Source organism: Hyposmocoma kahamanoa, unplaced genomic scaffold (assembly GCF_003589595.1).
Source record: "Hyposmocoma kahamanoa isolate Upper Pololo Valley unplaced genomic scaffold, ASM358959v1 100021, whole genome shotgun sequence".
Taxonomy (NCBI): Eukaryota; Metazoa; Arthropoda; class Insecta; order Lepidoptera; family Cosmopterigidae; genus Hyposmocoma; species Hyposmocoma kahamanoa.
The window spans coordinates 14,509,831-14,536,572 of NW_020653200.1; the positions used below are offsets into that span (position 1 = coordinate 14,509,831).

The following is a 26,742-nucleotide window of genomic DNA, read 5'->3' on the forward strand; positions in this document are numbered from 1 at the left end:
CTTACCAGATTCAACGAAGGGGCGTCAAATTTGGTGTAAGACGTAGTGACAGCTGACGAAACATGGATTTATAGTTACGATCCCAAAATAAAGTAGCAATCGAGCGGACGGGTCTTTCGAGATGAGCCGAAACCAACAAAAGTGGCGCGCGTGCAAAGTGCCTTTAAGCGAATGATTGCCTCTTTTTTTAACAAAACTGGACACGTGGCTACTGTTGCTGTGGAGAATCGTTGTACCGTGAATAGTGATTGGTACACGACCATTTGTTTGCCGGAAGTTATTGACAAACCCCGTAAAAATAACCGTAAACGCCGTATCATCTTGCACCACGATAATGCCAATTCTCACACGGCCAGACGGACAAATGAAATTTTGAAGGAGAACAACGTTGACTTTATGAGCCATCACGCGTACAGTTCCGACCTGGCACCTTGTGGCTTTTATTTCTTTCCAAAAATTAAGAACCAGTTACACGGTCAACGATTTTCCGATTTTTGAGATTTATCACCTGAAGAGGCTGTCGAAGAGTAAGAAAAACATGTTTCAGAGATTGTCACGGAGGAGTGACATAAATGTTTCAAAAATTGGTTCATGTATGAAAAAGTACATTAACGCTAACGGAGAATATTTTGAGAAACAATAAATTCATTTCTGACCATTTATAGTATTCTTTTCTTATTCATTCCGGAAAGTCATAGTGCGCCCTACGTACAGTACGTACGATAACAAGTAAACATGATTGTTAATGAAAAAGACAAAACGTACCCGAAACAAAAAGCACATTGAAATATCTTTAATTGAACAACGAATATTTAATTCTAAGTGGTGGAAGGCCAACCTCGAGAAACAAATGCCAGGAACCACGCTGAGAAGCTACACCTTTGAAGGCTTTAAGTTCCATGCCATTGTAACCCAACAATTAGTTCTGCGCCCGACACCTATTCATTTCGTCGCATTGTCCTAGTTCACCTAAGACGGGGCTGTTGTTTTGAGCTCAATGCGTAGGATTTATCCGAAGCTTCCAGTTGGTATAAAAATACTTCATCTCATCGCTGGCGCCTCTATTCAGCTTCTAATGAAATGTTCCCTCAGACACTCGTGTTTTATACAAGAGCATTAACTAGAACACCCTACGCTGTACAGTTACTGTATGTATGTTACCGGCTAATATGATTTTTATTCGCAGTCAGGAGCAAGGTGTGTGGGTAATAAGATGTGTAGGCTACATTTTGTTCACTTTTACATTTTTAACCCTATCGAGAGCAGGGAAGTTGAGTGACAGTAAAAAGTTTCAAGAGGATATCTTTTCTTTACGCGCGTATTGCTCGAATGTGAAATGAGCGCGGGTGCAAACAGAATTCTTTTAGTAATCTTTTTCTGGCGTAATTTTTATATTTCGTAGCTTTATGTTTAATTTATCAACTTTCAAGTGACTTGCAAATCAATAACAAAATGTTCTCAGTACCAACCGTCGTGAACGCGTCTGCCGAGTTCCTGGAAGATTATTACCGGACTGACACGCCGCCGTCATCACGAAAGAAACGAAACTCATCAATTAGGGTGTCTTTGGGGCTTGCCTGCGGAGCACTGGTTGGAGGAGGAGCGTTCATCGCCGCTACAGTCGTGCTCGTCATTAAAAGGAACAGAAGGCGAGTCCCCAACATGTTGAAGAAACCCTTCTGTCCTACTCTGAGAAACAATTCGAGCGCGAGAAACAATCGAAGAGCACCACGGTTAGCGTTGGCTTTAGCTAACTGTCCGCCTATACATATGCTGAGGTTCGTAAATGTCTCTCTGGTCTTAGTAGACACCGGTGCTTCAAGGTATTTACAATTCACGTCATTTTTCGATCACTACACATTCACAAACTTTTTTTTGGTTTTTCCTTTCACGAATTTTTAACTACATACACATGAATTCCAAAGTTAGTGCGTGCTCTTATTCCTTCCCTTCCTCGATATATTAATGCAGGGTTCTCATGTGAAATGAGCAAAGTTGTGCAGGGGAGTAGGTAAAGTCTTAATACAGTTTTCGTGTAGCGATTGTTTGTTTGCAGGCCGGCGGTGGTGGACGAGGATTACCGCGAACCCTACAACATCTGGCGCGAGACTCTCGGCCGCCGCGACAAGCGTGAAACAAACGAACAAAACGAATATAACGGTAAAGTAAACACTTGCTTGTTACTAAATTGCAGTACTCCGAGTTAAAGTAGAGTGATCGATGTTTTGTATAAACTTTTACTATTTTACTTGTGAGTTAATTTTGTGACGTCCAATTGTGCCTACGTACTACTTTATTAAAGTCGAACTATTCAATAAATACGACTAATGCATAAAATTTTATGATAAATAAGAAAAAAAAATTGATTTTCGCCAGGGCAGTTTGTAACATGCATACTCATTACTAACACATTTGAGATGCAAGCGAAAGTATAACACGAACTCGTTGCATTTCAAAGTCTTCTATTTATAACGAAATATGTAATACTAAAAGGTGTACAGTTAGTATTAACATCACATACATTAAAAGTAATAACATTACGTGTTTACGTGTCCTTTATTCAAGTCAATCAAATGTTGTCAACCCATGTACACACCAGTAATTTATCTAAAATTTAGAACAACAGTTTCTCAACATTTACCATCATCTATAGCTATATAACGCTTCGGTAATATAAACATTGCTTTTATTCAAAGCTGTTTGAATATTTTGAAAATGACCGATCTGCTATGAGTTCGTTTTAAAAAAATACGAGATTAAACAATAGCAAAAAGATCAAAGTTTAAAAGAGCAATAAAGTCACCTTCTGTTCTTAGGAATCGTATGGGCAGGGTTAGACCCTAATTGTAAATAATACTTCTGTTGCAAATGAACAAACATGTATGTATAGGCAGTTTAGTTTGGCAAACAGGGGTGTTAAACCCCTATGGTAGATGAAACTGTAAAACTTTGGCAAAGGTTAATACGTATCGAAATAATTACAGACACAATCAAGTTGTATAATTTGTCAAATTATTTTGACAAATTATACAACAGTTTGGTTTTCTGATTATATTCAAGAGTTACAAAGGCATGCAGATCGATTTATTATAGGAATGTAAAAAAACACCGCTGTGTTCTGATACCTTGTTCCGTGCCTAACGTTTGGCGTATTTTTTCCTCTGACTGGGGCTAGTTAGGCCGCCGCGACACTCCACCGTCCTCTTGACTGCACTCGTTAAGGTTTTCGAGCGCACTTTCCCCGGCTTGTTACACACCGCACGGTGGACCGCTCGTTCGGATAGCTGGAAACGAAACGTCCTTAATGATTCCCAACTACCCAGGCTACGTAAACTGGGGCAATTTAGAAAAATGTGAAAATATTATTTTGCCGTAATGACCATCATCAGACCCACAACATTAAACGGCATATTTTCCATGAGCGACACAGTCACTAAAATACGATGCTCGATTTGTACAAAGAAATAAATTCACATAAAATTTTCTCAGCGAGAAAGAACTAAATCGAAAAGTAAGAAGATTTGCAATGAAAATAAGCGAACCGTACTGTGATTGTACGGCAGATAAGAGCACATCGACATTTTGCTCTGTTCACCCTACAGATCTAAGGCCATTCATAGAGACTAAGCTACACATGGTGTCCAGTTCACATGTAGCCGAATTAATAGAATAGATATTTTTACAAAGTGCATTTCTTTGCTCTTTAAACAAATTGTAAAGATAGCCCAGTGAAGGTAAAGAAAGCTCTCGGATAGGGTGTGCTCGTTACTGCGGCGGACATCCGGTCGGAAGGGTGGCCATTGTTCAGCGCTATGTTGAAAAGATGATGTGCCCTGAGCACAGTATAATGGCCCCAGGCCGGTATCTTCGAACAACGGGATTGCTTTAACGTGCACAGTATAGCACGCGCCTAAAAATCAGCTTTGCCTGGCAGCTCGTGTATAGTACAAATTTACACTTATAAAGAGAATACTGCTTGACATTCTCACTGGATGTTAAACGACTATTAAGCCGACGACAATACACATTCGTCTAGCAAATATTTATGCACATGAATAATTCTAAATTGTGCTTTCTAGAAACAGATGCAGCGTATTCCATCCCTTTGACGTACGCATTAGGAAGGATGAAGCAAAGCACTTCTAAGTAAAGCTAATTGAAATTTAAAAGCTAATTAGATATATCTATGCAAACGCCAAATAATATCATTTATTGCTTATTTATCAGACCGCTGGCATACAATCAAAGTTAAAAAAAGCTCCTTATATTTAGGTAATAATATCGAGTTCTTAGGTTTTCGCGATTGTTACACATAGGAAATGAAACTATTTTTCCGGATTTAAATCGCGTATATTTGTTTTTTCAAACAAACCGACGTTTCGGGCCCTTTACAGGTCCCATGGTCACGGTTGACTGAGGTGGTACAGTCTTCAACCAGTTACGCCTAATAATAATGCAAACCACCCCATTTTTTCACTATAGTTACAATAGTTATTAATTAAATACCTTATTTTTAATTTTACAAAAAAAAAAACATTCCAATTATTTACGCTTACTTTTATTGAATGAATTTTTATTAAGTTTAATTTATTATTAATTAATAACAGAAATTAGAATAAACTAAAACATATTAATAATACTGCAGACTTATGTCAGTTTGGGATTTTTCATCAGAGGAAATATTGGATTGAAACCATCTTCCCTGTTGAAATTAGGATGTTTTTTTATTTCAATGGCCTCTCGCAGCATCCTGGGTAGATAACGGACTTCTTTTGCAAGGACCTGGGTTTTGTCAAACTTCATTGAATGTGTAGGTTCATCCATGACAAGCTCGCAGACTGCAGACTTGTTTACGCGACGGTGTTTGACATCAGCTATATGTTCTTTGACGCGGGTACAAATACTTCGCTTCGTTTGTCCAATATAAGAGAGACCGCACTCACAGTCAAGCTTGTAAACTCCTGCATCCTGTAAGGGGATGTTACAATTCACGGGTCTCAGGGACTGAGAAATCTTCCTCAGGGCCTTGAAATAGGTCTTGATAGATGCACGCCTGAGGACTCTTCCGATCTTGTCTGTAACACCTCACACGTAAGGTAAAATGGCAGGTCTTCGCTCGACTGTTGGTAGTTTCTCACGGAGCCTGCGGCATTGGCGTGGAATCTTCAACTTATTCGCATATAGGACTTGCTTTATACGCTGAAGTTCCCCTGCCAGATGATTACTGTCACAGACACCATGTGCTCTCTGAAACAAAGATTTGCACCCGGTAGCTAACTGGCTAGGATGGTGATGGGAATTACCATTGAGGTACCTATCTGTATGGGTTTTCTTTCGAAATATAGTATGGCCTAAGGTGTTATTAGGATTTCTTTTAATTAAAACATCTATGAAAGCTAAAGTATCACAATTTTTTCCATAGTAAATTGGATCTTAGTATCAAAAGAATTAAGATGGTCCAAGAAAGAAGGTGTGCTGAAGGTATGCTATCTTTAGGTAATATTGTGAAAGTATCATCAACTGTTTGAAAATCTTCTGCCTAGCTGGGGTCATGGGTAAACCTCGCTCCTCGAAGTCTTCCACGAAAATTCGGCAACAACGGGAGATACCGGGGAGCCCATCACTACACCGTCGATTTGTAGGTAGAATTCATTATTCCACAATAGATAGCCTGATGTTAGCCAGTGTTCTAATAATTCTGCATATTCAATGGACATATTATGTTCCCTTAGCTTTCTACGTACAATTTCAATGCAGTCTTTTACTGGTAGGTTGGTAAACAGCGACTGAACATCAAAACTGACCATGGTGTCATCATCAGTTAACCGTAGATCTTTGATTCCACTGATGAAATGATATGAATCCTTCACACGTGTAGAAGTGTTCCCTCTCAATGGTGACAGTACCTTTGCCATGTGTTGAGCCAGTTTGTAGGTTGGCGTGTCAATCTGGCTAACTATGAGACGGAATGGGGTGTCAGCCTTATGTATTTTTGGTAACCCATACAGTTTTGGAGGTTTTAGGCAGCAGGGTACAAACTCACTTACATCAAGTTTCAGCGTATCGGAGTGCTTAGATATTAACTTAGTTGTTGTCTTTAATATTTTGGTGGTAGGGTCTTTCTTCACCTTTTTATACGTGCTTTCATCCGATAATAAGTCAGTTATTTTGCTGTTATAATCTGACGTATTCATGACCACCGTTGCGTTACCTTTACCTGCACAGAGGATGACTAATTCACGATCTTCGCGAAACCGTGACCATGGGACCTGTAAAGGCTCTGAAACGCCGGTTTGTTTGAAAAAACAAATATACGCGATTAAAATCCGGAAAAATAGTTTCATTTCCTAAGTAATAATAGCTACAAAAAACTTTTTTTTATTGTTAACAGAAATTTGCGAAGATCCGGAGTTTCCACGACAATATATGATGAAGCGACCCGATCCCCACGAAAGTTTTTACGCTGCAACGGACATTATACACCATGTACGTATCTATTTATTTAAGAAACAACAATGTTTTCCTTACATACCTGTGTGATTTTAGACCAAATTATACCTGCTTCTATTAATCATAATATTACGCACTGACCGCTTTTTATCGCAACATGCCATCGCAATCACACATAAGCTGCAACAGACACTCTAAAATACTGAACCAATCATATACCCATACTAGCGAAAACCGTGGAAAATTTAATTAATTATCAAATTACCTCAAAATTGATAATTTATTGAATTTTCCCTTATAACCCCACGCATAATATTTATACTTACATGAAAATACATTCACAAAACTGCTAATAATATGACTTACATTTTATTCAAAATAGTAGGTGTAAATTAATTTATGTGATGAATTATCTATAATTTTCAGTATGTTGAAAATGTGAGTGTGTATGTGGTATCATAAAAAATCAAAGGTAATTTTAGCACAAATCTGTACCGTTTTATTGTACAATTTATACAAGCAAAACATAGAATTGATAACAAAGACAACTATACATATAAGAACGGTTTAAGCTCGTGTACTATTGCACAAAGGCTCGATCAGTCGGAATAGAACCCCGCAGGCACATGTATCGCTGGGAAGGTAGAGGATTACCCAACGTCAATGTACGCACGTTAAGGAGTACGTTTCAAAAGCCTACCTACCACAATGGAACATAGTGTACACAGTACACAGGTGCACAGATTAAGGTATTATACACATCTGTCAGACCTTTGATGATCTGCAATATGTAGATTGGACTGTCATTGCTACAACACGTATAAACATTGCTATAATACATACCAGGGAAATTAACACGATCAACATTATTTATGATGTGGACTGTGTGACCTATACCATAACAGAATTATAATTACCTACAGAATACTTAGTATATACCAGAGTTGTTGCGATGCGGAGTTTCCACACATTAGTGGATGCTGATTTTTTACCTCAACATATGTGATGCTGATTTTATGTATTTAAAAAAACGCAAAGAATGTACATTTCTACATGAAAAAGCTTTCTATTTTCTTTGGTATCGTAATAAAATATTATTTCAATGATTTTGTGACATTTATTAATAAAATAATTAATCTACTTGAGAATAATCAATCTGCTCAGCTTAATCATGGAATATTATATTTCTCGGCTTACAGTCTGTTTCTGGAATGTTTGCAAAAATTATTCCAGGATGCGGATGTAGATGCTGATATTCTCAACAATCCTGGAAAATACCTACAAAATATGCAATACACCAGTGTAGACAATATGAACGTACATAAAGAATTAGAAACAGTTCCGATTGAGAAAGCATTTAAAAACAGGTATTTGTAGAAAAACAGAAAATAATGGCAAACGTTGTTAGCAACACGTTAAATATTACGTTGAAATGCATTGAGGGTCGAGCCAGCAGGCCGAATGATTTCCCGCGAGGGCGCGCAGTCACCACGCACTGCCGTGTGTTCATGCCGATTGATCATTAATTTGTAATGAGACATTGTTACTTCCCCTGTAGTAATGGATTCTTGAGCAAACGCCTGTATTGCATTAACGCAAATAGTCAAAACGCGCGAGGGTAGAGTAACTTTTTACTTTTGACCGGTATGATGCAACTGTGGTATTGTGCGCGATAACAGAACTTACAGGGAGAGTGACAATGTTTTTGAAAGTAAAATAATAGCTTGGAGAAGACTTGCAACTGCGTTCGACAGGTATATATCAAAATATGTAAAAGATATTTGAATCTTTCTGTCTAATTAGTTTTGTCTTTAAACAATTAAACAACGGTAAAGAACTATAAGTCAACGGGATAGAAATCATTCTAAAATGTATTTATTTTATGTCGAGTTCTTAGGTTTTCGCAATTGTTACTTACACATAGGAAATGAAATTTTTTCGTGTTATTTCTTTAAATTACTTGAAAAAAACATAAAGAGCTCTCATTATTTATAAACTAGACCTGTAAAGTCTCGGAAGTTTGACAGGAATTTGACTTTAAATTAACAAGCAGTTCTGAACAGTCAACCATGTGGTGAATAAACAATATCAAATTTCTCTGCGCTTTGAAAGGGGCGTGATATAAACTAATTTGAATATATTAATACCTACCTATAATAAAGTAAAATCGTACAGAAACTTATTCTGTACTTCTAATATTTTAAAGTAAAAGGCAGTGCTATACCTACACTAATGAAGTATACAGTATTGAGTACAATTTTTAGAATTTTTGTATGTTTATTTATCTATACGTTGACCTTGCTAATTTGCAAAGTAATTTTAACAAAATAAATAGTTTTAACGATGTATTTAAATAAACCGGAAAAAACCTCTAGTCGGAATTGATTGAAAAATAAGAAAGACGCTTGCACAAGTCGAAAAGTAGTGCAAACGTAGACGCTGACCAAACAACTGGATATACTTGAAAATTAAGTGCTAAAAAAATATTAGTCATCTGGAAATATACAAAAAATCAGCGACACGATACTAATAACTTTTATATTAAAGCCACAATATTAACGATAATAATGGTAAAAAAACTAATTTCAAATTGTGTTAACTTTAAGCGTACTTAATTGGAAGGTATAGTAACAAATTGGAAGTTATAACCGATACGGTTTACTTTTTATATATTAATAAGTAATACACGTCAGCGCGTATAAAATAATGGGCACAGCTAGTTATAAATAATCGTGTATGCAAATAGACATATTTCCATTATGAAACCAAATTGTATGAAAATTACATGCAAACAGAGCACTCTTCGAAATAAATGAACGGCGAAGTAATTAACTAATGTGCCGATTTATTGGCCGCTTTTGTCGGGCCCTAATGTGTACTCATATCGGTCAACTTTGCAATGCATCGACAACGCTTTGACGTCATCGGACCCAATAATGTATAGCTGAGTAATAATAATAATAATAATAAATCTTTATTGTTTCTCTCACAAAGTCTTAGTATAAATACAAAAACAGTGCTTTAAAATATATGTAATAACATCGCTGTTGCAGTGACTGTCCGTTGAATGTGTAATGACCCCACAATAGACGACAGTGACCAACTACTGCGATTATCTTATTGCAGTAGCTAGCCACTGGCAATAATGGGTATTGGATATATCCATTATTTTAATTACGCAATTTAATCTTTAGGTATGGATTTATATCAGATTTTAGCGAAATTACCCTTTTCTGTTAGGACACACATATAAAACAGGTGTTCCAAAAGTTTTGGTGCAGTAAATTAAGCTATCAACAACCGTTGAAATATACAGTACTTATTTCTGTACTACTCATTACAATTTCATAACAACTTAATTAGCACCCAGATACCATATAAAATTGTAATTGGGGCTCAGGCCCAAGCTTCATGAAATTGCATGAAATAAAAGGAAAATAAAATTTAAAAAAAGGCGATGTGACTACTTGGGATTTTTTTTGTATTTATGTCTGATCAATTTGCTAGACCTGTTTTCGCACAAATTGTTTAGTTTCTTACATTCACAATAGACAACTTTTATACCAGTTAAATGAATAATAATTGAACATGCGGAACTGCAAAGACAAATATTGTGGTTGATATTCATATAAGCTGTTGTGTGTAGGGATGTTACCGACAAGTTGACACATTAGCGACCGATTTCAAAGTGCTGTGTAATTTGTATACACTATTGTTTGCCACAAGACACTTTAAGTTGGGTACGTGCGTAAAGAATTCACGTGAATTTTGCACATAAATTGGATAAAAACGAAACACAGATGGATAATTACAGATTGTATATATTGTAATTGAAGGGATAGTGCCACTTCAGGCATATCGTTGGAGATAGTGCAAATCCGCGTATATAGCATTGGTAGAAGGCGCGTCTCTACACTAAACCAAATTTTACACGAGAGGGATTTAATGTTATTACTTTGTTATTTCAATGGCTACGGCTTCCATTTTTGCATAGTAAGCATTAAGTGATGTTGTCTACGGACTAATAACAATAGATTCCAGTAAATCACGCAATTTGGATTTGATTTGACCACTAACCTACTGAAATAGAAACTCATAATCCAATGCCATTAACGTGTAATTGCTCTATCCCCGACGATATGTATGTACGTTTATATTACGTGTGGATTTTTATTTATAATATATAAGACTTCACTTTACTCCTATCATATTTAAATAAAAACAGCACGCATAGTGTAAGTAAGCAATTTGCCCCTTACAAATTTAAGTTCATTCTATTATGAGATGTGTGTAGTTTGTACTTGAACAATTCCTACAACCCTGCGGTATTGGTTTCAAATCATAAACCATAGCCTTGTTCGTCATGCCTACTTAAATGAAGCAACAGAGAAATCACTCCGCATTTTAAGACACATAATACTCACTATATAATAGTTCACACTATGTCTACTTCCTTTCTTTATTTTCACACAAGTAATTCAATGTTATTCCAAATTAATAAAATGCAAAACACTAAGGCAAAAAAATATATGAACATACCACACATGAGCAGCTACATTAGCAACTTTAATACAAATAAAGCTTGTTTAGAATTATAGATTGTTTAATGCGCTGTTGAAATAGATGAATAAATTTTTGACTTAATAGAGCTCTTCAATTTGTGTTAATTCACGATGGTTGCCCTCTCCACAGGCAGCGAATAATCCTAAAACAATTAATCCTGCTCTACTGAATAGTATAATCCCTAAATGCAAACATAAGTCAGCAAACACGAAAGCCTCGAACTAACATTTGCTCAACGCTACAGTGAGCTACTCGAACTGGGAGCCACACGCAACTAGCTGGCGAGTATAAACAATTACTTACTTTGGGTGCGCACTGGCCCGGAACTGGCTACTTGTGGTACAATCACAAACCGCCTTCTTGTAAATCAAAATCCACTGCACAATTTTAACCCTTCTTGTGACAGGGTTACTTTGAAGGAATTTACTTGGTCGGAATATACGCAGTGTATTGCGGCGACGGCGGTTTAGCTCTCTCTCATTTTAGTCTTTATTTAGTAATACAAAACATATAAGAGCTAGTTCCACCAACTCCAACCACCTATTAAGACAATGTCCAATTTTCAGACCGCGGCATTACTGTACCTTATTTATAAAAGCGACTTATGCCTACATATGAAAAGCTATACGTATAAGTGCTACAGTTTTTTGTTACACGAAACACGCACCCAAAGCTTTACAATGAAAAACTGTCTACCTTCCGCTAAAAAATAAAGGTATACGAGGGGAAGCATGCGCCATAGACGCATTTTTCAATTCAAACGGAGCCAGAGCAACGATAATCGAAACATATTATGTACGCTATTCTCCTCGCTACGATTCAAAAGGACGTAAAAAATCGTGCACGTGGCTCTCGACCCATGAGGGCAGCGGATTTATAGCATAGCCCTTTAAGCACTACACACTGGTTCATTGGTCACAAACAAACGTGATTTTGAAATCTACATTCTCTCAAACTTCAAAATATTCAATTCAAATACTCAATGGGTATATACAATTATATCGTACCCTTGCCGTACCGGTTTTATCATAGGAAAGTCATGAAAATAATACGAACTATAGGAAAGAAATTATAAATATGTGAAATTTGACACCTCTCCCATTATAACATAAAAAAGTTATCGACTAATTTTTTTCATATAATCTTTTAATTTTTCTCCTGAAAATTCGCCATTTCGCGTATGTGTGTATACTATTATCTTTTAAAAACTTAAGACAATATCTTACCATGAGTAACTTTATAATAAACGTTCTCGATGTAACTGTAGCACTCTAACCGCAGCACTGCACATTTTCTTTATCTACATTATGTAGGTACATAGAAGAATTGAAGTCAGATAGATATTTTTTTTATCTTTTTATTTATGTTATTGTTTTAAGAAAAAAGTATACATAAATAATGTAAAACACCGTTAAACCCTACTTGAGTTTGTCTCTACAAAATATTAAAAATAAAACCATATATATATATATATATATATATTACATTTATAATATCAAGTGACGGGGCGCCTGTACTGTACACGCCTGTCCTTAACAATCGCAGTGCCACTCAGCGCCTTAAATCGCAAAGTTCGGAGGGGCACTGCCACTGCGCCTGTCGCGCTGAGATATATGTAAGTTGACACGTCCCATGTGCCTGTAATTTCAGCAGCACCCTTAAAAACCGGAACACAGTAATACTGACATTACTGTTTGGCGGCAGAAATAAGTAAGGAAACCTAGGCGAACTCTTTCACGAGGAACTCTACCGCTACAAATCTCTTTTTCTGTCATATTTTCTAGTCTAAAAGTGTTAGCTTGAGTTTGGAACGGAGCATAATTATGTGTCATAATAAGTGTGATATGTAACATTTGTAACAGGTCGAGAACGCTGCCAGTCGATAGCACATTTTCCCTTCAGTCGTGTGAATTTCTTGTCACATGTAGAGGTATTACCCGGTTGGATTAACTTGGCACCTAACTGGAATGCTTCTCGCTGCATCGTTCCCCACCAAGAGATCTTCAGTAAAGACCATGTCAATGAATCCTAGTGGTAGTACCGCGTTAATGAATACCACTCTATATCATTAAAAAGCGCCGCCTAAAATACTGTGATGGTGTGCAATAATCTATGAGTGCTCGTACAGTGATTTTAGATCAATTTTCGCTTATATCAAGCAATTTTACATGGATGGGAACTGCTTCAATTCTGTAGCGTGAATATTGAGGTAACAACGAGACTCCAACTGTCCATACGCCGTACGCGTTGGTAATGATGATAAATGATCCTTCAAAGTTTAGCTCTGTTGGCAAACCACTCGTTCAATATGAACCCAATAATTTTTTAACACTTTCGATTATGTAGATACGTATCTCTTCAGGCGTCTAGTTTATATTAACTTATTTAAAAGAAAATAATAAATGAATTAATGAAATATTCTTTACTGTAAACTAAAAAAATTACAATGACAACACATAACAGTAATGTTAGTATCACATAATAAACTAATGTGCAAAAGGCGGCAAAATTGCTAAGTAGCAATTTCTTCCAGGTAACCTTAGCATACAAATTTCTTTAGTATGTTAAGGTTGCCTGGAAGTTGAATTTTCTAATTGAAGTGATTCAAATAAACACACTACCCATTGAATACTAATACTTAATTAAACAACGAATATTCGGTTACTATTCGTTTTTGAATAGTGTCTCAATATTTGGTATTCGTTATTTTTACGTATCCAGTATTCGGCTGAATAGTGACTCAACATGCGGCCGAATACCTAAAAGTAACACAAATAACAGAAATAATAAGAAAAAACACAGTAAATTCTTATGTAACTAATATTAATGCTGAAAATACATTGTAAGTTCGCGGTGTAAGCACAATTTTTTTGGTTAATTATGTGAACAAAGGACATGTAACATAATTAAGTATTTTTCTAAGTAATCAAATCACGATAAATAATCAAATGAAATGAAAGTGCGTTATTATTATGTAGTATATACATACCTAAACAAACGCTAACATACACAACTAAGTACTCATTAATTCCAAAACAAAATCACTTTTTTTAAATGGTAATCAAACTGTAGTGAAATAAACAATTACTTTCTTCATTAAGATGTCATAAATTGGTCGAATAATATATAAGTATTGGCCGAATTTCCAGCTATTCGGCCACGCTTCAGGCCAAATATTCTATTCGTTGCAAGACTACTAATAATATTGTACCTCTGTATAATAAGTATATAATAACAATCTACGAAAAAAATAAAGTAATAAATAAATAAACATAGGTAAATTGTAACAATATGTAATAAGGAAACAAATGAAGGGATTGGAGAGAAAAACCGAAAATACTTGCATTTTAAGTACTATAGTAAACATATGAAATTTCCTTTGGTAATAATAAAGTCGTGTTCCAGTTTGGAAAAGTCAAAAACGTAACTTTAAGTCGTATAATAAGCCTATTGCAGCAAAGGTGCTTTATTCAGAAACCATATATCAGACAAAGACATAAATATTTCATCTCAATACACTCACACCAATGTGGTAACGAGATTAAAATTCATTGCCGCAACGTCACACCTGCGGTTGTTCGCGGCTCGTAATAAGCTCACCCCGATAGAATCCGATTAGCCTAATCCACTATACACCACTGACGCAATTACATACCACCCCTATAATTGAGAAACGATAAAGAAAAATAACGTAATAATAAAAAAATAAAACAATTCCTACTACTATACGTTTGTATACAACATCACGATATCGTCACGTGCTCCACATCAAGGCATTTTTTGTATTTTGTTATTTATCGAGTTCTTTCGTTTTGTTTTATAATTATTTTAAATTTAACACTACTTTAAGTACTTTTCATCAGGCTTGGTCGTAAACGGTGCCATAATATATAGAGAAAGTTAGCTGAGTTACGCCCATGGGCTCTTTCATTGCATTATGGCGGTAATGGATTTTTATAAACTTAATTGCACTGTATTTCTCTTATACGTTAAGATTAAACAAAATTATTAATGCTCAAAAAATCTGAATTGTTTCATATAAGCTTGAAGTATAGAACAAGATTTAAACATTTGCTAAATTAATTTTAATTTAAATTCTGCAGCATTCTTAGTCAATTGAATTTATTTATTTTACATATTTACCACCGTGGCTGTCTGTATGCGTATTTGCCTCTTACAACATTTTAGTTCGTTAACTGTTTATATAAAAAACCCGCTTTTTGCAAAATCTGTAATTATTGTTGTGATGTGAAGCGATATTTAATTATATAAAAAATAAATTATCATTATATTTAATTCCTCGCAAAAGTGATAAAAATTTTGTGCGTTAGACGGGTGGTAAAAAATTCGAGTCATGAAGCCCTCAGCATTCGGATTCGAGCTTCTAATAGACTCTCGTTAACAATTTCTTTATTCTTTACTAACTAATATTATGATGAATATATATCTGAAATAAATTAGTTTTCACGATTATTACACTTATGAAACTATTTTTTTTTCGGACCTAAATCATGTAAAAAAAATGTAAAAAAATGTAAACAAATTTACACATCGACGTATCTTTGCAGAGGAGTCTATTAATTTATTTTATATGGACATTTATAATTATGATTGGAGTTTCATTCATGTGACTGATATTAATATTAATGAAAAATTTAGTTCATTGATAAGAATATTAACTTATTATATTAATATTCATTTTCCTATTAAAAAAAATATCTTTAAAGAGGAATACTATTCCATGGGTGAGTGAAGAACTTAACCACCACATTGCAATGTACAATAATTTCTGCTCAATGAAACACCAATTTCCACATGATAATGTTTTAAATAAATGTCTCCAACATCATTCAAATTTAATAAAATCTACGAGTTTGCGTGATCGTCGTCTATTTAATGATAATAAGATGATGTCTACTAAAAACTCGAGTAAGGTAATGTGGCAGATTGTGAACGATGAGGTTTCAACTAGGAATCACCAACAAAACGTTCAACTGACTCACAAGGGAGACATTGTGCCTGTAGACATGATACCTGACTACTTCAATGATTATTTTCTTACAATAACTTCAAAATTATATCTACACAATAATAAAGAAAAATCAATGTCATTTTTAAGAAAATGCGTGGGTGAATGCGATGTTCCTCAGTACAGCCTTCCAACTGTCACTCGTGACTCGTTGGAGGGGGTAGTGAGGGGTATGTGGCATACGTCAAAAACGCTGGACATATACGATATATCTATACATATATTAATGTCGGTGTGGCCAGTGATTGGAGACATACACGTTATTTTAATAAATGAAATGTTTAGAGAAGGTATATATCCTGATATTTTAAAAAGTACTCGTGTATGTCCAGTGTTTAAGGGGAAGGGGGACGTGACCCATGTTGAAAGCCACAGACCGATAACCATAGTTCCGAATATATCAAAAATAATAGAATATATTATATCAACAAGTATTATGGATCATTTCGAAATGAACGATTTGTTATCAGATAGACAATATGCTTATAGGAAAGGTAAATCCACCGTAGTTGCAGCACACAATATAGTAGATTCTATTGTTACCAGTATAGATGATAAGTATAAAACTGCAGGCATTTTTTGTGACCTAACAAAGGCGTTCGATGTAATTGAAAATGATTTATTAATTCAAAAGTTAGCTGTGTATGGCGTCAATGGAGTCGCCCATAACCTATTAAAGTCTTTTTTATCAAACAGACGGCAAACGGTTCAGGTCAGTACAAACGGTACAACAACTAGGTCAGCGGCTGGTGACGTCACCATTGGCATCCCACAGGGATCTGCCCTAGGTAATACACTATTCCTGGCATTCATCAATGATCTGCCATACTTTATATCAGGGGGTCTTGTGGTTCTATTTGCGGACGATACAACCGTTATAGTGTGTGCTAAAACCTACAACGAGTTGGAAGAAAAATTAGCCTGCACGTATGAGCAGCTGTGTGAGTGGTTCTCTGCGAATGGACTTATTCTTAACGAATCGAAGTCAAACCTTATGTTGTTCTCAGGAAGAAATTCTATAACAAAGCCAATTATCACCTCCATTGTTCCATTATGTAACACCTCTAAATTCTTGGGTTTAACGCTAGACTCAAATTTGAACTGGAAGTCACATATACAAACTCTATGTCAAAAACTTGGAAGTGCTGCATACGCACTGAGGAAACTGCGTCCTCTTGTCTCCAATGTGGTATTGAGGCAGACGTATTATGCATATTTTCATTCGTTGATGTCTTATGGCATCACACTGTGGGGTAATTCAACTGAGTCGATTAGGGTATTTATTCTTCAAAAACGTGCACTAAGAACAATAGTAGGCATAAAAAAGGGTCAGACCTGCAGAAACCTTTTTAAGAAATACAATATAATGACCATGTACTCACAATATATTTATGATATAATAGTTTATGCGCGTCAAAACTTGGCTACTTATGAGCGACGTACGAGCGGAGGCCGAGCGTTACGAAACGCGGGAACACTAAAATCCGTCGCCCACCGTACCGAACTTGCAACTAGAAATCCGCGGGTAATAGGTCCCCGATTCTACGGACATCTACCCACAGACCTGAAAAGTGTTAGAAACGATGAAACGTTTTGTACCCGACTAAAAATCCTTTTATTGGATATTGAATTGTACAGTGTCGATGAGTTTCTTTTGAAACAATTTTAATTTTATTTTATTCGACAAGCAGTAGTTATACTACTTTATTTTATATTCATTATTATTATTATTATTTTGTTACTGACGATCATAGTTATCCCTTGACATTGTATTTCCAATTGTAATATTGTGACATTGATAACATGAAATAAACGATTCTATTCTATTCTATTCTGTATAGTTGTTTACCAAACAAACCAATGTTTCGGGCCCTGACCTTGATCACGGCTGAAATTCGATTTTGTTATTTTTTTAGAATTAAAATTATAGCGTACGCACTTTCAAAATGGATATATGGTAAGGTTGTACGTCAGGCAATATATTGATGTAGATGAGATCCTGTGCCCAACAATTTATATACGTACACATACATACTAATTTACACGGGTTGGTGTAACTATTTTCACTTCAAACAAAGATCCAATGTGGTTTTAACAGCGATAGTCCCTTTGCCACTTTCCCGTACTTTATTGTACTGAGATAATTTCTAATCTTCCTGCGCCCGCCCTTCTTGATGCCAAAAAAAATATTGAGAGCAACATTGACTTACAATTATATGGACGTCGGGTCCGCGCTAAAAAGTGTCCGAACTTACAGGGCGTTAAAATCGTATATAGAGCGTCATTCACGCTTTAGTCTTCGTTTGTTCGACTGACAGCGAAGCAAGCAAAATTAGACAGTACTGCGATGACATTACAATTTAAATTCAACGTTTTAGCTTTTTCATATTCCTTTACATGTCACTACGTTTAAATAGGTTGACTTGGGACATTTTTTTCGTGGTTTTTGTATTAGACCCGTCGTCCATTTATTTGTAAGTCAATGGAGAGCAAGTAACCAACGATATATGTACTAGCGTACTAGATGCGGCGTTCCATACACATACTGTGATTCACTGATATGCGGTTCCGGCGCAACACTTCATTTAGTTGATTGTCAAACATAGAAGAACGCAGACAAGGTCCTCTTTCATAATTAGTTTACATCAGGTGTGTTGCTCTTTGTGTCAATATAAATTAAAAGTTTCCAATTAATCACATTTATTCGGTAAATAATGTTGTGGTTTACGATAATTTTTTTTCTACCATTTCGCGGTTTGCGTTTGTGCCAATTATTTTGTGTATAATATTTGATAATCGCGAAATATCAAGGAAAATTTCTTACTAATCATCTCGTTTCCACAAGCACGTAATGACGCGTGTTAAAACAAAACAATTACCATAGATTAACAAGCAACAGAGTATTCTGACTACGCAATAACCACAAAAATCTTAATAAATAGGCAACAGAAGTCGCATAAGTACCTAAGGCAACATTGCGCGACTTTTAATATTGCTCGATACTTCAGAAGTCAAATAGTGTTTTGTAGCATATTTAATTGCGGAAGCTTTTCCTCAGGCCGTATTATACCATGGGAATTATATTTCGCCGGTGAATTTATTTTAAAACACAAAATATGTTTTTATTAAAATAAAATTATTCACTATGAAAATCAGCCTATTCGTGTTGTCGCTAATGTGAAGATACCATTACTCCTTTAAACTGTCAGATATCTATGGTGTTACCACACGGGGCAATGTAATACGTTATCTACGATATCGTAATTTTTGCTAATATTGTAGTTGTGAGGCTGGTGATTGTAAGTAATGGCGTGTATTTAAATGATCTTTTTAAAATTGCAAAAGCAGCAAGCAAAAAATCTAAACGATCAAGTTTTTTGATGATTGATGCTCTTTCTCTGAGACATAAAACAAATTAATATATTTTAATCTGTTCTTAGCTATGCAAAAATGTATGATTTGTATAAATTAACTATGGTAGTTTTATGTTGGGCCACAAATCGAAGACAAATGAGCATTAAAACTCAAATTTAGATTTTTATTTCTAAAACTAAGTGAATGTTGATCATATTTGAATACTAATATTGTATTAATTATAATATAATTTGACTTGAAAACTTGTTCGGAAACGCAAGCAAATTGGTTTCTGACACTCGCCGGCTGCTGCCTTTTCTGCTTTATCTTATACGAACCTAACCTAACCTAATAACGAATGGAGGGCGCAACCAAGCAACCAAAATTTATTAGGAGATCAATATCAAAAGATATACTGGTTATATAAAAGTCATCAGTCGTTATAAGAAAAGACCAATGATAAAAAGAAGATCAAATATTATTTTTGAATACCAAATATTAATGCAGTATGCTTAAACATAATAACAGTGTTACATTGAATGCAGTTCATTTATAATTTATCCGTAGATCAACTAATATAGATGGAATAATTTATATATACACTATACCAAACTTAAAAAATATATCCTTTATTTAAAAAAGTGCCCATTTAAGTGATCAAATAATATTATACCGTAAATAACTACTTACTATAATAACGCACAAAACTTTTATGTCGGTAATTTTACAACATGAAATATGTGTTTAAACAAAATCGTTCTAAAAAAACTGATAAACCTAAATAAGTGTCAAAGTTGAAGTGAATTACTTCATTAACTTTTCATACGTATTTTTAATACAATGACAGGGAAATGTATGGAAATATTTTTTGTTTATGTCCCCAAATATGTTAATGTTAAAGACAATTGAATATCCGACACGTTAAAGACACCAGGCAAAAGGAACTGGTTTCTTATAAGCTGCAAGCAAGTAGCATTAGTTGAGTACATTTTAATGAAGATGACTAAAAGTCATCTTCATTTGCCTGCCTAGCTCATTCCCAGAGGTATTATAGACTGTCGCGTCTGTCGACGATACTACGGTACTGATACTCTGTGACAAAATTCTATTCTAAAACAAAACTCTATCACTATTGATAGTGTTTTGTTTGGAACATATAGTTTCTGTGTGGTTTCTGTGAATATACTTGTCTATAGATTCAGATTTTTGTGAATAACTAAGTATTTACTTAAATTTGTGTATTATATTGGTAAATCTCCTAGTATTGATATATGAAGAACATTTACTAACTTTGTGGTGTACTTTAGCAATGAACCCTGGTAAAAGAAGTTTAGCCTCAATGAGTCCGCGTGGTGGACTGTAGTCTAAACCTAGACCAGTTTCCAGCAAAGCAATTTATATAGGCTTATATGTACATATAGAAAGGAGGCCACTTGCTAATAAAGAATGGTTTTCAAATACACTTCAAAGTATTATTTAACACGACCGAACGCAAAAAATCTAGACCAAAACTAAAGCACCTAAATGATGATGGTGACTATTGAAGATGAATCACAATATCTATAAATGCCCGCGACGACAATCTCGGTTAACCAACACATGAGGACACTCTATGTATATATAAACATAATATATATATTATGAGTTTAGCTGGTAATTAACCTTAGGACATGCTACTAATCAAACATTAATGGATCTAATCACGCATGATACATTAAACCGTTACTACTCTTGTATATATGTATACCTAATCCATGAATGGAACTCAGTTGAATGTATAAATTTAAGTAATAATAATAAATTATTGAAATAAATGAATTCTGTAACACACAATATATTTTTCACCTTACTGGCTCGGAAAGGCTTTCTTACTCGTTACACATCTGCGCACAAAAGCGTTTTTGAGATTCCTACTTGACGATGAACTGTGATGCACCTAAATTTTCTTTCGTTGAAAAAAAAACATAATTATACGTTCAACTACGCGATCTATTGTACATTATACGTAGAGGTAATATACATTATATATTTTATTCTTATTATTGTTGGCATTAAATTGACAACGATAACGAATTATGTTTATTAAATTGTGTTGTTATAGTTCAACTGTTTTTCTTTCGTCTACCATTTTCCTCACTATAGTGAGGTGAAAAATTGGATGTTTCGCGCGGCAGCAAAGTCGTTTTGCATCTCGTGACTTGAAACCCTCGCTATGCTCAGGATTCTATTTTTTAAGCACTCGCTTCGCTCGTGGGTCACTCTTCGGCTCCTCAGGTTTCAATACAAACACTTGCGCTAAACAACAACTTGCAACCTTTCATAACAAATAACTATACCAGCGTGCTACTACGAATGTAAGTACTGTACTGAATGAAAATAAAAAGTACACAGCGCTATGCGGCATGAAACGGCGGCAGGCGGGCGGTGTAGCGTTCGTAACTCCGCGGCTCCGGGCTCAGGTGTTCCAAAGTCCGCCCTCCATTTCTCAAAGTGAATCCACGTTGCGGCCCCGTATTTTATAATGACACTAGGAGTTTGCTCAAACGACGTATGCGCGCTGCCCACTCAAGGATTACCTCTAGAGTTGTGTCTCCTTTTGTCGGTGAAACCTTTTTGTGACCGAGATTTCCGTGATAGGGAAGATAGTGCAGTAAAGTCAGACGGAAAAATTAGGCGTAATTATTATTAGAGGTTTATTAGAGGTAATTATCATTGAATAGATGAAGAAAGTAAACACATGCACATGGTAACCTAATAATGTGAAAGAAGGCTAGTGATTAATTGTTCTACATTAGCCCGGTGTTCTACATTAGCTGGTGGATATGTTCCATAAATTCATTTTACACCTATTTCAAAATAGCAACTAAGACAACAACGTATGATCAACCACCATTCTATCAATAACCGCAAGTCAACAAGTTACAAAGATACATTAGTATAGGTTAAGAACACCACTAAAGAAGTTTTTTTCCTGGTAAGCTTAATTTCAGCATTGTGCTTCGAACACCTGAGGCGTTCCTGTGTTGAATTATGCACTACATATGACAGTGACATTAGCTCAGAAGCACTAAAGAACCCGTGTCTATAATGTGAAACAGTTAGACGCCTTCGCACTTGCGCTACTTGTAGATTTGATTAGTCTTTATTCGTGGTTTTCATTTAGTCTCGCGTTTGAGACAATGTTTTCGAAATTGCAAATAATGAACTTATTAATTATGGTTGTATATCTAAAGCACCATCCAAAAGTTAGCCAAGCATTAAAATGGAATCCGTCGAAACAATGAACACCTCTGAAATTAATAACGGGTGTAATGGAACCACAGAGAAATAAAATAATTGCTAACGAAGCGAGGGTTAGCTACGAAACACGGTGGCAATGTCCCAAGTTTTAATGGCTTACACATTGCTAGTAGCCTCCCACTTACATCATTAAAACTCCAAATTGAACGTCACTACATGTATCTACTCTCATTTCAGGGTGAAATAACAAACACGAATAAAAAAGAGATCAAATTTAGGATACAACGCCGACAATTTTGATTGAAAACTCGTGTTCGACATTGTAAAAAGGCACGTAGCGGCAATTACATTCTCATTCAAAGCACCCAAAAGGTTAAAGTATTCCTAACAAATTTCCGTTGCTCCGTTCCACAGTGACAGGCTATGTACATTTTCCGGACTCCAATACTCCCACAAACGACATTTTTAACTTCATAACATCTCGGCACATCCGAGCAACTTTGGCGCAATATATCTCCCGCGCGCGGCCATAAGTTACCGTGGTCTCTTTCACTCGCCCACCGTCTAAAATATTCACGAACGAGTAAACGCACAGTTATTATTATAAACTATTTCGAGCCAACTTTGCTCTGCGCATCTCCCGGGATCTACTTATTAAGACGCTCTCTCTACTTACCCACCTTCTTGTTAAAACTTACATCTCTTTGTTATCTAATGTTGCAAACGCGAATTATGGAAAGCACCTGAAATCCAGTCTACTAGTTAAACGTAGTTTCTACACTAGATCTCCTTTCAATTCACGTTGAGAAGAAAATAAAACCATGTACAGAAATTTGTTGAAACGTGTTATTTTCTGTAAATAATGACTATTCTAGCAGAATGTCTTTTTGGTATGAAATACTTTAGTGATCATGGCCAGTTGGAACAGATCGACTGACGGACCGGGAGAAATGTGAGTGCACTAAATGAGATCCTTTGTGGTAAATTGCGAGTTAGATAATGAGGATTTTCACCGGGAGAACTTCTGTAATTTGGACTACTTGGAATTAATCCCTTAACTTTCACACGAAACTTTCTAGTTTAGAAGTGATGACTTTTGTGGAATAGAACAGATTGCTTAATAAAAAAGTATACTTCTGACCACTTGATCGGATTACATCTACGTAGGGGACATAAAGCATAATGGTTCAATTCTAATGACATTAATTTTTTTTAAGCTCTGTTAATTTGTAAACTCGACTTTATCATTTTAAGTCAAAGTTGTTCTCAACCAAATTACAAAACCTTTACTATCAGATAAATAACATTTAAATTCAACGGCAGCGGTGTCTACAAAAGCGACACTGGTGTCTATAAGGAAATGGAAACCCATTCAAAGACGAGTAGTTTCCGTAAGTAAGCTTCTCCGTCGGAGTGAATATTTCTTTTTCTGTTTTATGCATCATTTTAACACACTTTCCCCGTCCTTGCCTCCCCATATCCTGCGGGCACTCCATTACATGTAACACACGGTAAAATGTAGCCGCAACACTACCTCCTGTAAGTACCCCCGAGTGCCGCGTGAATATGTCACATGTCCTAAAACACCCCACTCCCTCCTCCCCACAAGGCTTCGTGTGCGCGTTGGAGTTGAATAAAATAATAAATTGGTTTGTATGCGCGCCATGTTATTTAATTCACTTATATTATATTTAAACGAGGAAACGATTTGATTCCTTAATCGATACTATTGTATTACATAAGGGGAACGGTGTTCATGTAATCTCAGGGCACGAAACGCATGACATCTAATTTAAAAAAAAGGATGTTATAAGCCTTACATTAATCGTAAGATTACTTTAAAAAATATCATGTGTCCCTTCTGACGCGATTAATTTCATATCGAAACGGAACGATTAATTATTCAAAAACATGCGCGCACCTTTTTCATCTACAAAGAGTAACCTGTAAACAATTGCTCAAAAACTGTTCCTGCAATACAAATAGGACGAATTCCAAATATACCGTTAAGATTGGCTATTATGGGAAAAAAATCCGATGTACGAGTCTCTTTTTCTCCTTTAAAAAACATCATCCCAAAAAATAATCATGCATAAAACTGTAAAAAATAACAATTAGTCATTAGAACTGTCTAATTCATAAGCTGTTTTCCTATTATTAACAGATGTGGAACTTGTTGTCTGACATAAAAGAATTTTATTTTATTTATTTAAATCATTGATAGGGATAGGAGTTCAGAGAAGTCTGGCATAATATTAGGTGTATTTAGGAAACGGTTACGAAATGTAGCTACCGCAATCAAAATCTTATGCAGCGCATCATAATCGGAAGTTAACTTCCAATAACCGTTGACAGGATGCCAATCGTACAGCGGAAATAGAACTGCGTATGGTTGCATCGATTGCATGAAGACGATTGCAATCGCTTTTTGCTTGAGACTGAGTTATTAATATATATAACAGGCTAAGTAGGTGTGTTTCACTCGATGTGAAAGAACTTGTCATGGAAGTACAGAAACAATAGGTTTCACGAAATATAAATACAAAAATAACGTATCGTTTATAAAAAGAAACCTCTATATTTTGATTTGACATATCTCCACGGTTTAATTACTGTGAACATTTTTGTTTTACATATCCATGAAGACGAACGTCGTTAATGAATGATGGATGGCGCTGGCATCTCCTTTTTATTGGCTATACAATTTTTAAGTAATTTTTCAGAACCTGAAATATATTTCGCAAAGGCAGCGATTTACTTCAAAACATGTTTATGAAAATCATGAACCCAGTACAAACAATGAACTCATAGATATTACCTACCCGCTATGTATAATGCACTCTTTGCATATCTCCGACGATTATTTAACTTCATTGGCAATTGAAGCACCTCGTTTTTGACTTTTAAAAGGTTTTTCTTTCAAAACGTACAACATTTAAAACGGGTCGTGAAAGAATTTGTAGGCCGAACGTTGTGATTGGTAAATGGCTTGAAAAATAAAAGATGTTTGTAACAGGTCGGTATGTGCACCCAATAAAATATCTGCACTACAATAAACTACACGAGGTTATTATTCTCAATGTCATACAGCACTAATTTTCATAACAAACTATTCCAATGCACACGCATTTGTTAAGGGCAGTCGGGTTTCAATATTAAAGGGTTTTACCGAAATATGTTTGGATTGTACTCATTAGGGGTTTTACATATTATACGGACCATGGCAATATGATAAATTGGTATAGAACCCGTATTACCCGACTACGGGTATATATAATGTTTTACTATGGCTTTATAAGGCTTAGATATAAGCAGCCGCGCAAATGAGAATAAGCTTTTATTAAGGTTTATAATTGTTTCAGTCTTTTTATGTACAATTAATCTAATTATGTTGGATGATTTGATTTATTTACTGAAAGAACTTTAAGTGCCTTTATTTAAAACCTTTGTAACACACCTAATTAAATAAAAAAATGCAATATCCATTACTGAGTAATATTAAACTATACTAAACAGAGTAAACAAAAAGCAAAAATTCACACAATCCCGTCGAGGTTCATTATGTTATGCAAATGTAAACTATTTTTTTTACTTATCAAAACATCTCGAATAACGACCGAGTTTTAAGAAAAATCTACTTCCTCTGCCAGCAATAGACGAATAGAGGCAAAATGATATGCAAACTTTAAACACGGTGGATAAAAACTACATTTACGAAAAACTTTACGAATGAGTGCCATTGCCAGTCAGGTTTCTTTGGACAGCATTACTTGTATGTTAGTATTATTAAAATAGAGTATAAAATATATATCGAAAATATTAATAGTTACCGTGTATGCACTGCTGGGTACAGGCCTCTTCTCACATTGAGAGGGCTAAATTCTCGTTGGGCCCGCGACACAAATCAATATATTGCTTTGCAGGTGTTTGCAGATTTCCTCACGATATTATCCTTCCACAAAAAACACATGGTAAATTCCAAATTAAATTTCGCACATAAATTTCGAGATGCATGCGGATTCAAAGCCACGGCTGTATATTTAGGGTCATACTAGCATGTCATATAGCCACGACTCTCTGCTTGATAGCCGGTAGGTGAAATAAGT

General features: G+C 35.4%; 1 protein-coding gene across 1 annotated transcript in view; it reads left to right on the top strand.

Annotated features, from left to right (window-relative positions):
- Window positions 1-26,742, top strand: part of LOC113226061 (discoidin domain-containing receptor 2-like) — a 100,622-nt gene that overhangs the window by 26,190 nt on the left and 47,690 nt on the right. The window contains exons 8-10 of the mRNA XM_026458579.1: window positions 1,463-1,778; window positions 2,057-2,160; window positions 6,392-6,486. Of these exons, the coding sequence (XP_026314364.1) occupies window positions 1,463-1,778; window positions 2,057-2,160; window positions 6,392-6,486 (515 nt within the window). The remainder of the gene's footprint in view (window positions 1-1,462; window positions 1,779-2,056; window positions 2,161-6,391; window positions 6,487-26,742) is intronic.